The sequence below is a fragment of the Dreissena polymorpha genome, chromosome 4 (genome assembly GCF_020536995.1).
Source record: "Dreissena polymorpha isolate Duluth1 chromosome 4, UMN_Dpol_1.0, whole genome shotgun sequence".
Taxonomy (NCBI): Eukaryota; Metazoa; Mollusca; class Bivalvia; order Myida; family Dreissenidae; genus Dreissena; species Dreissena polymorpha.
This window is the reverse complement of record NC_068358.1, coordinates 133,074,805-133,087,513: the sequence shown is the minus strand read 5'-3', so window position 1 is coordinate 133,087,513 and position 12,709 is coordinate 133,074,805. Positions and strand designations below refer to the sequence as shown.

General features: G+C 34.4%; 1 protein-coding gene across 1 annotated transcript in view; it reads right to left on the bottom strand.

Moving 5' to 3' along the window:
- Positions 1–1,451: 1,451 nt before the first annotated feature.
- The window catches only part of LOC127878803 (semaphorin-1A-like), a 55,308-nt gene continuing 44,050 nt past the window's right edge, over positions 1,452–12,709 (bottom strand). Inside the window, exons 9-12 of the mRNA XM_052425331.1 lie at positions 8,047–8,157; positions 6,836–6,924; positions 2,084–2,219; positions 1,452–1,822 (exon numbers count right to left, since the gene is read on the bottom strand). Of these exons, the coding sequence (XP_052281291.1) occupies positions 1,452–1,822; positions 2,084–2,219; positions 6,836–6,924; positions 8,047–8,157 (707 nt within the window). The remainder of the gene's footprint in view (positions 1,823–2,083; positions 2,220–6,835; positions 6,925–8,046; positions 8,158–12,709) is intronic.

Here is a 12,709-nt window from a genome sequence, read left to right as displayed (position 1 = left end):
AATGGATATGTTCTTCATGAGCCACCATTGGCATTCATTAATTACATAAAACTCCATGACCCATGTTGTGTTTTGTAATAGCAAAAGAGACCAAGTATTTGCATTTTTTGCTCTCAACATAAATTGTAACAAGTGTGTCAGAGGTTATTTGACATAAAATTAATTATTCATAAGAATGTATAGAGAAGGCAGCTTCTTTTACACAAACTTGACGCAAAAGAGATATAAATCTATTTAGCTTGCGATCTTCCTATAGAAATGGTTTTCAATGACACAAAATGTATGCATTTAAAAACCCATTTTCAGAACGCAATTTCTAAAGAAAACTAGCTCAAGCACATTAAAATGGGCTTAGCCTCAATTTGAGAAGGGTTGATAAGTTGATAGAAATGCAATTTTCACTATTAAAAAGAGGCTTCTGTAAGCTGACATTCATCATTTCCATGTTACACTAGCGATAAATATGCAGTTTACAGGGCGGGCTTTCAGTTGACTGTCATCGGTTGAAGCTGGGTTTTTTGCTGAATTTTAAGGAACACAATTTCAGGGTAGGCAATCAGGTTTTGCCACATTTATGCATTCAAGATTTCAGTTGAGATTTACCAACACCTGTGTGGCATATCTCATAGCAGGTTTATAGCAGAAGTCATTAATTGCCTTATATATTACACATAAAATTATATCGACTACCAGTAAATTTGCAAGCCATGAAAAGCTAATAAATGTATTTTAAGTGTGCAGCCTGTTACAAAACGTCTTTCTAGACGTGTATATTTTTTGTGTTCTGAGTCATTCACATCAACAGTTGACAGAATGGATCCATTCACATTGCTAGCAATCATTAAACTGTTCAAGGAAGGCATCAATAACTATAATTGAAGTTTTTTAATCAAATTAAATTCATTTAATGTCTCGAAAACAATTATCTATTTTTGTGTGTGCATTGAGCAATTACTTTGGCATGCTATTATTTCAAAAACTGAAAGAAAAGTATGAATTATGCAAATGTGTCTGGGTTTCTGAGATGTTTTTGAAAAAGAACTGCAAACATGTTTTAATAAATACCAGAAACTGTCACCTTTTTAATGGGCACCACCTTTCTTCCTGAAATTAATTTTAAACCATTTAAAACAAGATATGTGTTTATTAGAAACACTATGTCCCCTTCTGCGCCGCTTTGAAGCTATATTTTTTACCTTTAAACTTGAAGGATGACCTTGACCTTTCACCACTCAAAATGTGCAGCTCCATGAGATACACATGCATGCCAAATATGAAGTTGCTATCTTCAATATTGCAAAAGTTATGGCAAAATGTTAAAGTTGGGGAAAACAAACACACACAAACCAACCAACCAACCAACATACAGGGCAAAAGCAATATGTCCCCCACCATAGTGGTGGGGGACATAAAAATCCTATTACCAATATTAATGTCAATAAAGTTACTACTTACAATCCTTGGGTCTGGATAAGCATCGGTTTTCCTCCAGCGGGATTCACGGACCGATCCATCAGAGGGTGATTTCTGATGAATGTGAGCGTGTTGTCTGTCAGCTCCTTGCTCTTATTCACGCACACCTGGGCCGGGTGAGGCACGGGGTTATTCTCCACGGGGATGGGCACCCAGGCATGCGATGTGGTCTGCTGGGCCTTGAACTGGCCCATGAACGCGTGCTCTATGTCAGCAAGCGTGAAAGCGCATACCGCCGAGCCCTCGATACTGTTGGCCGGCGTGTTGAACACTCCATACAATATGCGGCTCCTTTGCTTGGGATCGTTGGTGGGATGATGATTGCCGAATGACAGGTCAGACATTGACTCTAAAAGAAAGAACCAAAATTATATAATTTTTGCATTTATTTTTACTCTTTCTCAGTAAAAGTTCCTAAATAATAAGAAATTGTGGTGCAACTTAATGGAAAATAAGAATGTTCTGTATTAAAACAATGCTTAAATAAGAAAAGATTTGGCCAACATGGTATTTTAAAAGTTACATATTTTAAGATCTTTGACTCGAAATGGCAATCTTAATGCAAAATCATGTCAAGAGATCGCTTGCATTTTCAGATGATCATACTTACGAAGTTCATCAAAGGGAAAAGGGATTTCCCCAGGTACGCTGCAGTTGAGCCTGGCCTTGAAGAACGAGGTCCAGACGGAGGTCCCTGATCTTCCCTCATCATTCTTGCAGATCCGCGCAACACGCGAGAATGTAGCCTAGGAAACAAAAACAAGGATTTCTAAGACTGGAGATGAAGTTGATTAGATTGGGTTGGATTTTTCCAAACATCAACACTAAGTTGCCCCTAGTTAAAATTTGTAAGGGCAAGCTAAGCCCATTTTAAGCAGATTATCCGCATATATTCATGCTTATGCTCTGACTGCCCTACAGTTTTAAGGTGATGAAAAAAACAAAGGAAGCGCTCAAGCAAAAAAAACTACATGTCAATGTTTTTTTCTTCTTTTTTTTGGTATTGCATCTGCTACTTTAAATATACTTTGGGTAGTTTTGTTATTTATGCAAACAATAATTTTTTGTAATGAGTTGTTTTTTTGGGGTAAAATTGAACAGTCTGGAGTTCCTATGAGGATGAATAAAACCACAAGGGTGGAGGACCATTGCAATTAGGGTTGTTCATTCATATTGACCTGGTGGAATGATCAAAGAAGGTTGTCTTGCTAGCAAATTAACATTTAAATGTTTGTTTTTATGTTTGCACATATAGTCTGTTTTTTTAAACACTTGCATATAATATGTAGAATATGCTAGTACAAATTTGATGGTTACAATTAAAATTGAGTATGATAGTAACTTTGTCAAGTTGTATACTTTGGTTTGAATTAACAATTATTTTATTTCCTCAATTAATCATCTGACAATTAAATGAACAATTATTTTTAGTCTTCTTATCCAATTAAAACTTCTTATCCAATTAACACAACTATTATGTCACATGGTAAGAAAGAAGGTAAGTTGTAATAACTTAATACAGTTACACCGCAGGCACTCTGTTTAAATGCATAAAGTTATTATACAGTATAAGATACACAATATGTCAGACCAAATATAAATATTATCCATCAACCACGCTTGGTTAAGGTTAATTGCTAAGATGAGTGTTTTTATGCAAAGAAGTTGAGGTTTTGCTAAAGTGTGGAGCTCATCAAACAGCGACATGTATTTTGTATTCATGGGTTTCAATATACTATATCAGACGCTAACTCAAGCCTTTCCAAAATTAAAGCGCTGAAGGCACTGGAGATGTTCGCTTTTGCATAATTTAACACGCAATTCATTTTTCAAAATCAATCGCAAGTTTGAAATGAACACACGCCATTCAACTTTATAAAGTGTGTGTCTTAGCACACAAGTTGAGTTTTGTGTGCACTTTTTATCATCCTTATTATTTCATAGAAATAACTTAGACAAAATAAAAACAACATGCTTTTTGGACGTTCTGAAAGCATAGAAAGTATGATGAAAATGGTAATGAGAACTTAATATAAAGAAAATTTGCAGTCACCATCATATTTAAGGAATATTTTTTCTAATATCAAATAACTATCTCACCAAGAATATAAATTCATAATGAAAGTTCCGTGTACAGAACTTTTGATTTTTGACACCATATACAAATTCAAAATATACAATAATCTTCGTATCTTGTATATGGAGGAATAAAAGTATATAAACATTGCTGTTTATGCTTTACTTGTTACCCGAGCAGTTCACACGGTGTCAACAATGCTGACATAAACATAGGTATAGAGCACTAATGCACTTTTAGGCGTAGCTGTTTTACTCAGTTTTCATCTTTGTGACTTTTACATAACGCCAACAGACACGCATGAATATTTTTCGAATATTTAATAAGCTGATTAGAGATACAACCTCTGAATTTTTGCTACATCACTGCGTATGTGCTCAATTCAAAGGATGTAGCACTGATCAGTGTAAGGAATTCCGGACTACTCTCTGTATGCTCAAACGACACAAATTGTGGCCCGGTTACAATTACGCGTTACAATCCATCTCGCAGAATTTCACTTTCGCCTCCAAGATGAGAAAATAATCATTAGCGAAATAGTATAGTGTCACGATAAGAGAAAATCGTTTAATTATCATACCACAATGTTTGCCGTACTTGGTCAGCACGTCTGGAAATCATTCCTTAATGTGTGGATAGGCTGCCATAATTAAAAAGTTTGCTATTTTGAATTCAATTTTGTATCAGAAAGCATTGTTCTTAAATGTGGCATTTTCAATTTGCAATGAGATTTGTAATGACCCTTGTCATGCGAAAATGGGTCTTATTTCATATGCACCCATCATATAAATAGCCCACTCAGCTATCACTCCTTCTGGTAAGGAGAAACATAACATATTGAGTGATTTTATAGCGAACAGCATCGCCTATGGAATGACTGCGCAAAAGCACATGTTGGGTTTAACAAACGCTTGCCGAAACGCATAAGACTAAGACCCATTTTCGCATGACGGCGCTATTGACGTGTGATTTAAATGTGTCGAAAGAAAACTGCGTTTAAATCGAATATCAACATACGATATATTTCGATAGTGAAGAAAGATACTCATAACAAGGCATATGAGGACACATATGAAGTGCTCTCCCGTAGTAATTTTTTATCTACTCACATAACACTAATGTGTGGTTTGTCAATGCTAACACACATTTCATGCGGTGAATATGCAACTTACAAGTGAAAAACACAACACAATACTTTAACTTTTGTTTAATTGTATTCATTAATTTAGAAAAGTAAATTGCAAACTTTATATCATTGTCAGCGTATACGCCGACTACATTTTTAAAAGATATTTATTGTTATAAATATATTTAGTATAATATATTTAGTTGTTTTGGGTTTTAGCGATTATAAAGCATTTTCGAGGTTGCCGATAGTATGCCTGTAGTAATTTATGAACTCATATCCAACTGTCTATGTATTGAGAACTGTTAAACAAGCTAAACCTTCAACTAACCTTCTACTATTGCGTTGCTAGCACCCGTAAATACAAAAGATCGCCGCTATCTGTTGAGAACCAAAGAACGTTTTCCAGAAAACCCGCTGTAGTAGCATGAACGAGGTTACGAAACAGGTCATTCGTATTATTATTATAAATTATTTGTTATATTCCGGTTTAGTGATTATGAAACATTTTTGTGTTTTTGTCTATTGTATCGCTGAAGTTATTGTTGAACTTATGTTCAACGTTTTATAAATTGAGAATATAAATAAGCGTTAACTTTTTCCTAAATCTATTAATAGCCTCAATTTACGACCTGTACTACGTCATTGAGGTGTATGTGAGAGGGTAACCTATTGTGTTGTTATCGCCAGTGGACTTTCCTTTGTTTATCGACAGGCGCATCTATTAATAGCCTCATATTATAAATGGACTAAGCAAAAATACTACTTCATGAAGACGCTGCAGAAAGTGGAATTTTTTTTTAATTCATTCATAAACAATCTCCTCCGCGACACGTACAATACGATCATTGTTTATTGATTCTTTTCTATAAAAGCACCGGTCGAAACTATTGCATTTAACACGATATTAATATAAAAGTTTCCATTTGTGAATGAATATAATTGGAGAACTCAAACCATCTTGCATAAATTATACAACTCTTTCTCGCGCGGATACGCGTAGTAAGCGGGTATTGGGCTCCTAATATCAACCTGAATTTTAGACTAACCACCTTAGACGGTCGCTAAGCGACCATCTAAAAACAAAACAGGCATTTTAAAAAGACATTCATAATTCTCCTTTAAAATGTCTAAAAGTACTGGTAACCATACAAATGTTTGTGTACACTAAATACTTCAATTATTTGTATACATATTTTTGTTATTATTTCACGCATTGCAGTAAAGAAATTATCTGTGGTTTTTCATGTTAAGGAAGATAGTGTTTGCATTAATTATCTTTGGGTTTTAATGTGTTTGCATTGGCAATTTAAAACGCAGCAACAAACAGTACCAAATTATCATATAAGACTCGCACATCAGTTTTTTGTGATGTTTTTAAGAGCTATTTCTGCAGACAAAACATGGCATTCACAGCTCGGTACCAGCCATGAATGATGGCAGCAGACTGGTCTATCACTCCGTAACAGTTAGTGATGTAAGACGCACATGGTTTCAGGAACCAGTTATAATGATGATGATTTTACCATCTCCCACAATATCAATTTAACTTTTACTTGATATCCTAACCAAAGCAGGTAATACAATTTTCTTATACAATAATAAAACCCCTCTTTTTTTCAACAAATAAAAAGTGATACTGAACCAAACTGCTTTAAGAAAGGTCAGCCAACAAACTGTTTATCTCCTTTCCAAACAGTCATCTTTGATGACTACAATGAGTATTATTATGAGTATTAACGACCATAAATAAACTTTGAATATCATTGATATCATCCATATTTGAACTTGATAAAACAAAACAAAGCTCATCTATACTGATGATTTACACCTGTCTGATACATGTACTTGGTAGAGCCTCGGTGATGAAAATGCAAACATAGTAGCATTACATATCACAAAATGAGTCATGGATGTGCTGCACATTCTTACTGAAAATATGATTAATTAATTTTAAATTGAAAGCAACTTAAAAATTAAGTATGATATTTGTCTACACATCATCAAATGTATTCCAATCTCTCATAATATGAAACTTCAAACCTCCATAAAACCACTTTAAAAAACAGCAAATAGAGGCCAAATTGTGTACATCATTTCTGATACATTTATGCTATCTTGATGAGATCTAGAAACAATTTCTAAAAACCAATACCCACCTTGCCACAGTTAATATTTTCAACAGCATCCTCCCGAAGGAAGAAATAAATCTTTTCGTCTATGTCATAGGAACTCACAAAGTGGGGATCTGCAATGGGAAACCAAGTTATTGTACTGCCATCATAGGAAATGGTAAAGTCTCTATCCGTTGTTATAAGCTAACACTGACATACTGTATAACGAGGGTGTAGCAAAAACTATTGTATCTCACATTGGAAAGCTGAGCATAATTATACTACATTTTTACACTGATACAGAACTATTATTCTTTTAAAAAAGTTGATTTTGGTTGGATCAGCATGCATGACTATATCAGCTATTGGACTTTCTCGGTTTACAAAATGAGTGACTTTGAAGATTCAAATTGTACATTTTCAATCTACCCATTTAGAATATTCTTTAATAATTATTTCTTCAGGCCTATTTTTCTCAAATTTCACGCTGAATGACACATTGAAAATTAACTCTTTCGGTGCTGGAACCGAATTTTGAAGGCCTTTGCAAACAATTTGGATCCAGATGCGCCATAAGACGCCACAGAACGTGGCGTCTCATCATTATCCAAACTGTTTGCTATGCTGATAGTATTCTTTGAAAAAAAAATGAAGAAAATGCTATTTTGAGAAAATCAGCAGAAGACATTTTTTTGCAGACGACAAATTAACCAGCATGCAAAGGGTTAACTCTGTTTAATTATTATAGGACACCTTTTACATAACGCAAACTGTAGCTGACATCAAGTCCCTCACAGCAGGCTTAAATTGCAAAATAATATAGCTGTCATAAAATGTTCAAAATAAAATATCAGACAAGCTCTTCTATTTCCCAGCTTAATATCATTTACAATTTTGTAATATAGGTTATTGCGACACATATCAAGTTCTGATCCGTACTATCAATTATTTTCAATATACACAGTCGTTCAAGTTCAGACCAATTTTAATATTTGAAACCACTTGATATGCCTTAATGCTATAGAAAATGATTAATTGCCTCAGCATAAGAAGTCTACATTTCACTGTGCAGGCATTAAAGACAAGACTTTGCTATAAATATGATCCTCTTGTTGCATTAAACTATAGCGATTAGTTTTGGATCATTTCAACAGCAAATTCAACACTGCTAACGCCCAAACTGCCTGCATGAAGTGCATTGAAATCTGAATGGCCTGAACACATGCACCAAGTCACTTCTTTAGAAGTTAATGTACCTTTGAGCATATTGGAATCATGTTGCTCTGTTCTGATCATTTTCATTCTCTCCATAATGAGCGGGTCTCTGGACAACCTGTCAGCGACTGTCGCAGAAAACAGCTTCCCATCTGAAACAATAAAATAAGAAAAATGTATAGTTTAAATTAAAAATAATGGATAAAATATTTATAGTTTGATATCAATTTACATATTCATACTTTCATAATTACCATGCCCCAAACAATCCCTTGATGACTGAGTTTAAAGTCCTTAGTCAGCCAATCAACATTGTGCAGTATGCAACCATGGAATGTTAAGGCTGATTTTCTTCACAGGTACCCATTTAAACATCTTGGTAGACAGAAATAAGGGTGTGATATGTTTATCCGTTTCCACTTCGATAGGTATTTTCAGCATTAGTAGTATCTTAGAAAGTTATATTTAATTAAAAATCTTTCTTACTAGATTCAATTTTTTAAGGCTTTATCTCCAAACCTTAGATACTGACGAGCAGCAAACAGCATAAAACCTGAACAGACTGTGAGTCACTTGCAGGCTGTTCTGGTTTTATGCTGTTTGCACATAGCCATTTTCAGTTTGCTTCTGTGTGGGAAAGGGTTACCTGGCATTCAGGACAAGGCCAGTCCTTGTAGGATGCATTGTTACCAACTACCTCACACTCCCATGGACAGCCCCTCCCACAACTGCTCAAACATTATAATACTGCACTTTTAATGTAATTCATCAGTACAGTATCAAACAGATATATATGATTTGCTATTAAAAGTTGTTTTAATTGTATTTTCCCCTGATAGGTCAAAGGGCCAGGTCAGCACATCAGGTAGTGGTGAAGACTCAGCCATGACCTGTTAATAAACTCTGACATTTACACACAGCTGCTTCAAAAAAAGGGCTTTGACCACTACTTTCAGCACTAAAAGAACATCAAAAAGCATTAAGCTGCTAGATTTAAACAAACAATGAAAAACAGAGATTAGGACTTTTGGAAAGCATTTTCAGCAAAAAATGCTGAACAGAAAATGAAATTTAAAAAACGTTTGAAAACAAGTTTACATTTGCACAAAATGCTTGCATTGTTCTCTGCAGCTTTATTTCAAGGGAATATTTAAGCCATGCAGCCTGAATCTTTATCTTTACATACACCATTTATCTGTCAAGTCTGTCAGCAAAGTAGGGCACAGGTTTTATAGAATGTATGTATCTTCTAATGCACATTAAATGCAAGGCAAGAAAAGGCTTTCTTTTTTTCATTTAAGAAGATATCAATCAAGGTACAGTAAACAGGAGTTGAGCAAGTTCGTGCAACCCAACTCACATTTTTACCATAAAAAATGAACTCACGTATTTACCATAAAACATGAACTCACTTATTTACACACAATTTATGTTTTACGCAATGTGACCTAAAAACTTAGGCATACAATTTAATATCCATGTCTTCCTGAAAACAGATTAAACATGCCAAAACATATTCAGTATATATCAAGCCAAGTGTGGACTATAAAACAACATGACAGTTGATACACAACTGCGTAGTAAACATCGTAAATTTGTCCTATTTAAGATTAAGACCACTTGTGCTTTAATTTTATGTTTAAGCGCTGATAGCTAATCCTAACTGGTGGATTGTCTCGGCCTGCTAAAAGGGTTATTCTGTGTCACTCAATAGGCTTACAATAGAGACTCCGAGACTTGAGCCACAAAGTCTAGTCAATAGAAAATTGTCACTTCAATATGTTGCCCTTGATATACGGAGGGTCTCATAAACTTCAAAAGATTACCTGATATACCATGACTCTGGCTTTGTTACGCTTGTAAGGACTTGGAGCATGTACTAAAATAGACGAGCGGTCTTACAAGGTCAATCATTGTGCAACGATGTTTTGACAAGTTGTTTGCGTGTAATATTAACGCATAGAGACAGGATATCCATTAAGCGTGCATGCAAAACAATTATAAATATATGCTGACAAAAAACGCAAGGATATCCATTTAGCATTCAAGCAAATTAAAACAAAAAAAAAATAAAAAGATGCATAAGACAGTATTTGTCTTCCTTATTATGTAACACTACATTTGCAAGTTTTTAACGTGAAATGTATGCATAAGTGTCTACTTAGTATTTTTGTAAATATATTTTATTTAGGTGTCAAGCTAATATGATAGCTTTACAGATACTTTTTGTTAATATATTTAATTGAGATGTCAAGCAAATCCGATAGCTATAAAGTAATCAAGTGGAGAGTTCAGGTACTTTTAATACCACAAAGTAAAAGCGAAGTTATACAGTCGCATAGCAATCTCTACTAATAACACTGCTTCCTTTCGCAACCACTAATACCAACATTACCAAATTATGACATTTTAAGTAAAGAGCCCCATTTACTAACTGTCGCCCACTGGCATGTAATTTATGTCCGAAAACGTAGTTTAAAGTCGCCACTGGTGTGTATGACTATTCAGGTGAAAAATTATAACAAGTGCTCGGACGATAAATCATCGTCAAGTGTCAACACAATTCACAAGAACCAGTTTGAGGTTACACTTAAACATTTCATTGCACAAGAAAGTGCACAATGACCTCTTATTTAAAAAACAATGCATGTTTGACACTGACTATTGAGCCTTTATAATAAATGACTGCATTAAAAAATTACACAAACCAACATATCAAAATAATGAAAATTGCTTTTCTTTTAAGATGTATAGCAACTTACTCGTCAAATGTGCTTTATATTAATATATGATACATGTATCTTGCACATCATTTTGGTTAGTTAGGTACATATAAAGTTCCAATTATATTCTTTAAACAATCAAGCAAAACTAAGCCCAGATCGTACATTAATGATTCATCAATACAGTGTGATACAAGCACAATTTAATGTTGATTTAATGTGACATTTTCTGATTACCAAATAAAGAAACTTTTCAAAGAATAAACAATTGAGTTAAAGATTTCTCAGAAATCCAAACTATGGGAATCTTGCTCTGGGGTAGACAAGGCATAATGCACATTAAGTGTCATCCCAGATTAGCCTGTGCAGTCAGCAACAGTTTCAGTCTAGACAAGATTTTCCATAAGAAGAGAGTTCATTTTCCCAAAAAATTCCATTGAAGCAGAAAGTGTCTTCCCTGATAAGCCTGTGCAGAATGCAAGTTTATGAGACCCTCTGCATATCAACGGCAACATATTGAAGTGACTATGTTCTATTCACTTGACGAAGTGGGTCAAGTCTGAGCCTCAAATTAAACTCTATTCTAACACGGCACGTGCCAAATTAAATATAAACAAAGAAGAAAATCGTCCATGGGTTATTCTGCAACAAATTATGGGCGGAGCTTATACACTGAAAGCACGCACTGTAGCTAAACAAAACATGCCGATACATTTTCGACCAGCCAAATAATCCGGTATTTTATGAATGAAAGTCACGTGACAAAATACTACGCTGTGAACAGAAATGCGTAAAATTGACCCAATTTCCCACGGTGTTCGTCTGCTGCTTCGATACTTAAATGGCTGACGTTGATTTAACACTATTTGTAATTTTTTCTGTACAGTAATTTTTTCTGTACAGTATCGTCAGTTTATTCCAATTTATTGTCACATATACCGTGTTGTTTTCTTGTAGATGTAACACTCTTGCGTTAATTTAAAGTGTACAATGAAGACATGTTAGTTTACGCAAGTTGTTGTTGTTCCTATTTAACCAAACGTGAGAAATGAAATGGGTTTTTTCCATCCAATTTGGCTGTTATTGAGTGCGGAGATGTGATCGACAGAACAGCCGAAAGCTATTTTTATGGGCGGAGCTTCACATAAAATAGTATGCAAGAAAAATAAGATACATTTTATAAATCTTTAGTAAAAATCGTGTAAGAATCGAAATAATTCGTGTACGTTATAGTTTGTTGTCGAATAACCCACGGCCGGAAGCTTAGATGCGTGGTTTCAAATCACTCGTGCTTCGCACTCGTGATTTAATCCCTACGCATCTAAACTCCCGGCCGTGGGTTATTCGACAACAAACTATAACGTACACGAATTATTTCTTAAATAACATATATTTATCCATTTATGTGTTGAAATGCAAACAGAGTCAGTTATTTAAAATACTTTTATTCTGTCTGCTTGCCTATATTTTCGTTGCTGACAAATTTATATACAGTATGATCTACATTTACCTGCAAAGAAATAATAACCAATTTAAGATTTAATTGTGTTGATTTTGAATCGTTAATGTATTGAAAGCGCTAATGTTTTTTGTGTCAAATTAGAGAAAAAAACAACAGCATACTTGGCACCCCTCTGCTGATTACACCTGTTTGTAGACTTTTGGCTTCTATACAATATTCCCACACTATTACTTTAGCCAATATGTCTAATTATACTGTCTTTAAAAAGATCTATGTCTGAAATACTTCCCATGTAGTAAAGTCAATTTCCCCCAATCTGCAGTTGTCGATTTTTGGTGGTTCAATGAACAATCTTAACAGATAATTTGGAACAATTTGTGAGCCATATATGTGGACAATTGAGCTTAATGGGACATGGCAGACAGAAATGCTGGAAATTGATTATTATGATCAATTTCCTTTATCAAATAATTGGAACATTAAGTCTTAAAATAAGATAATACAATAACAGTTTAAGCT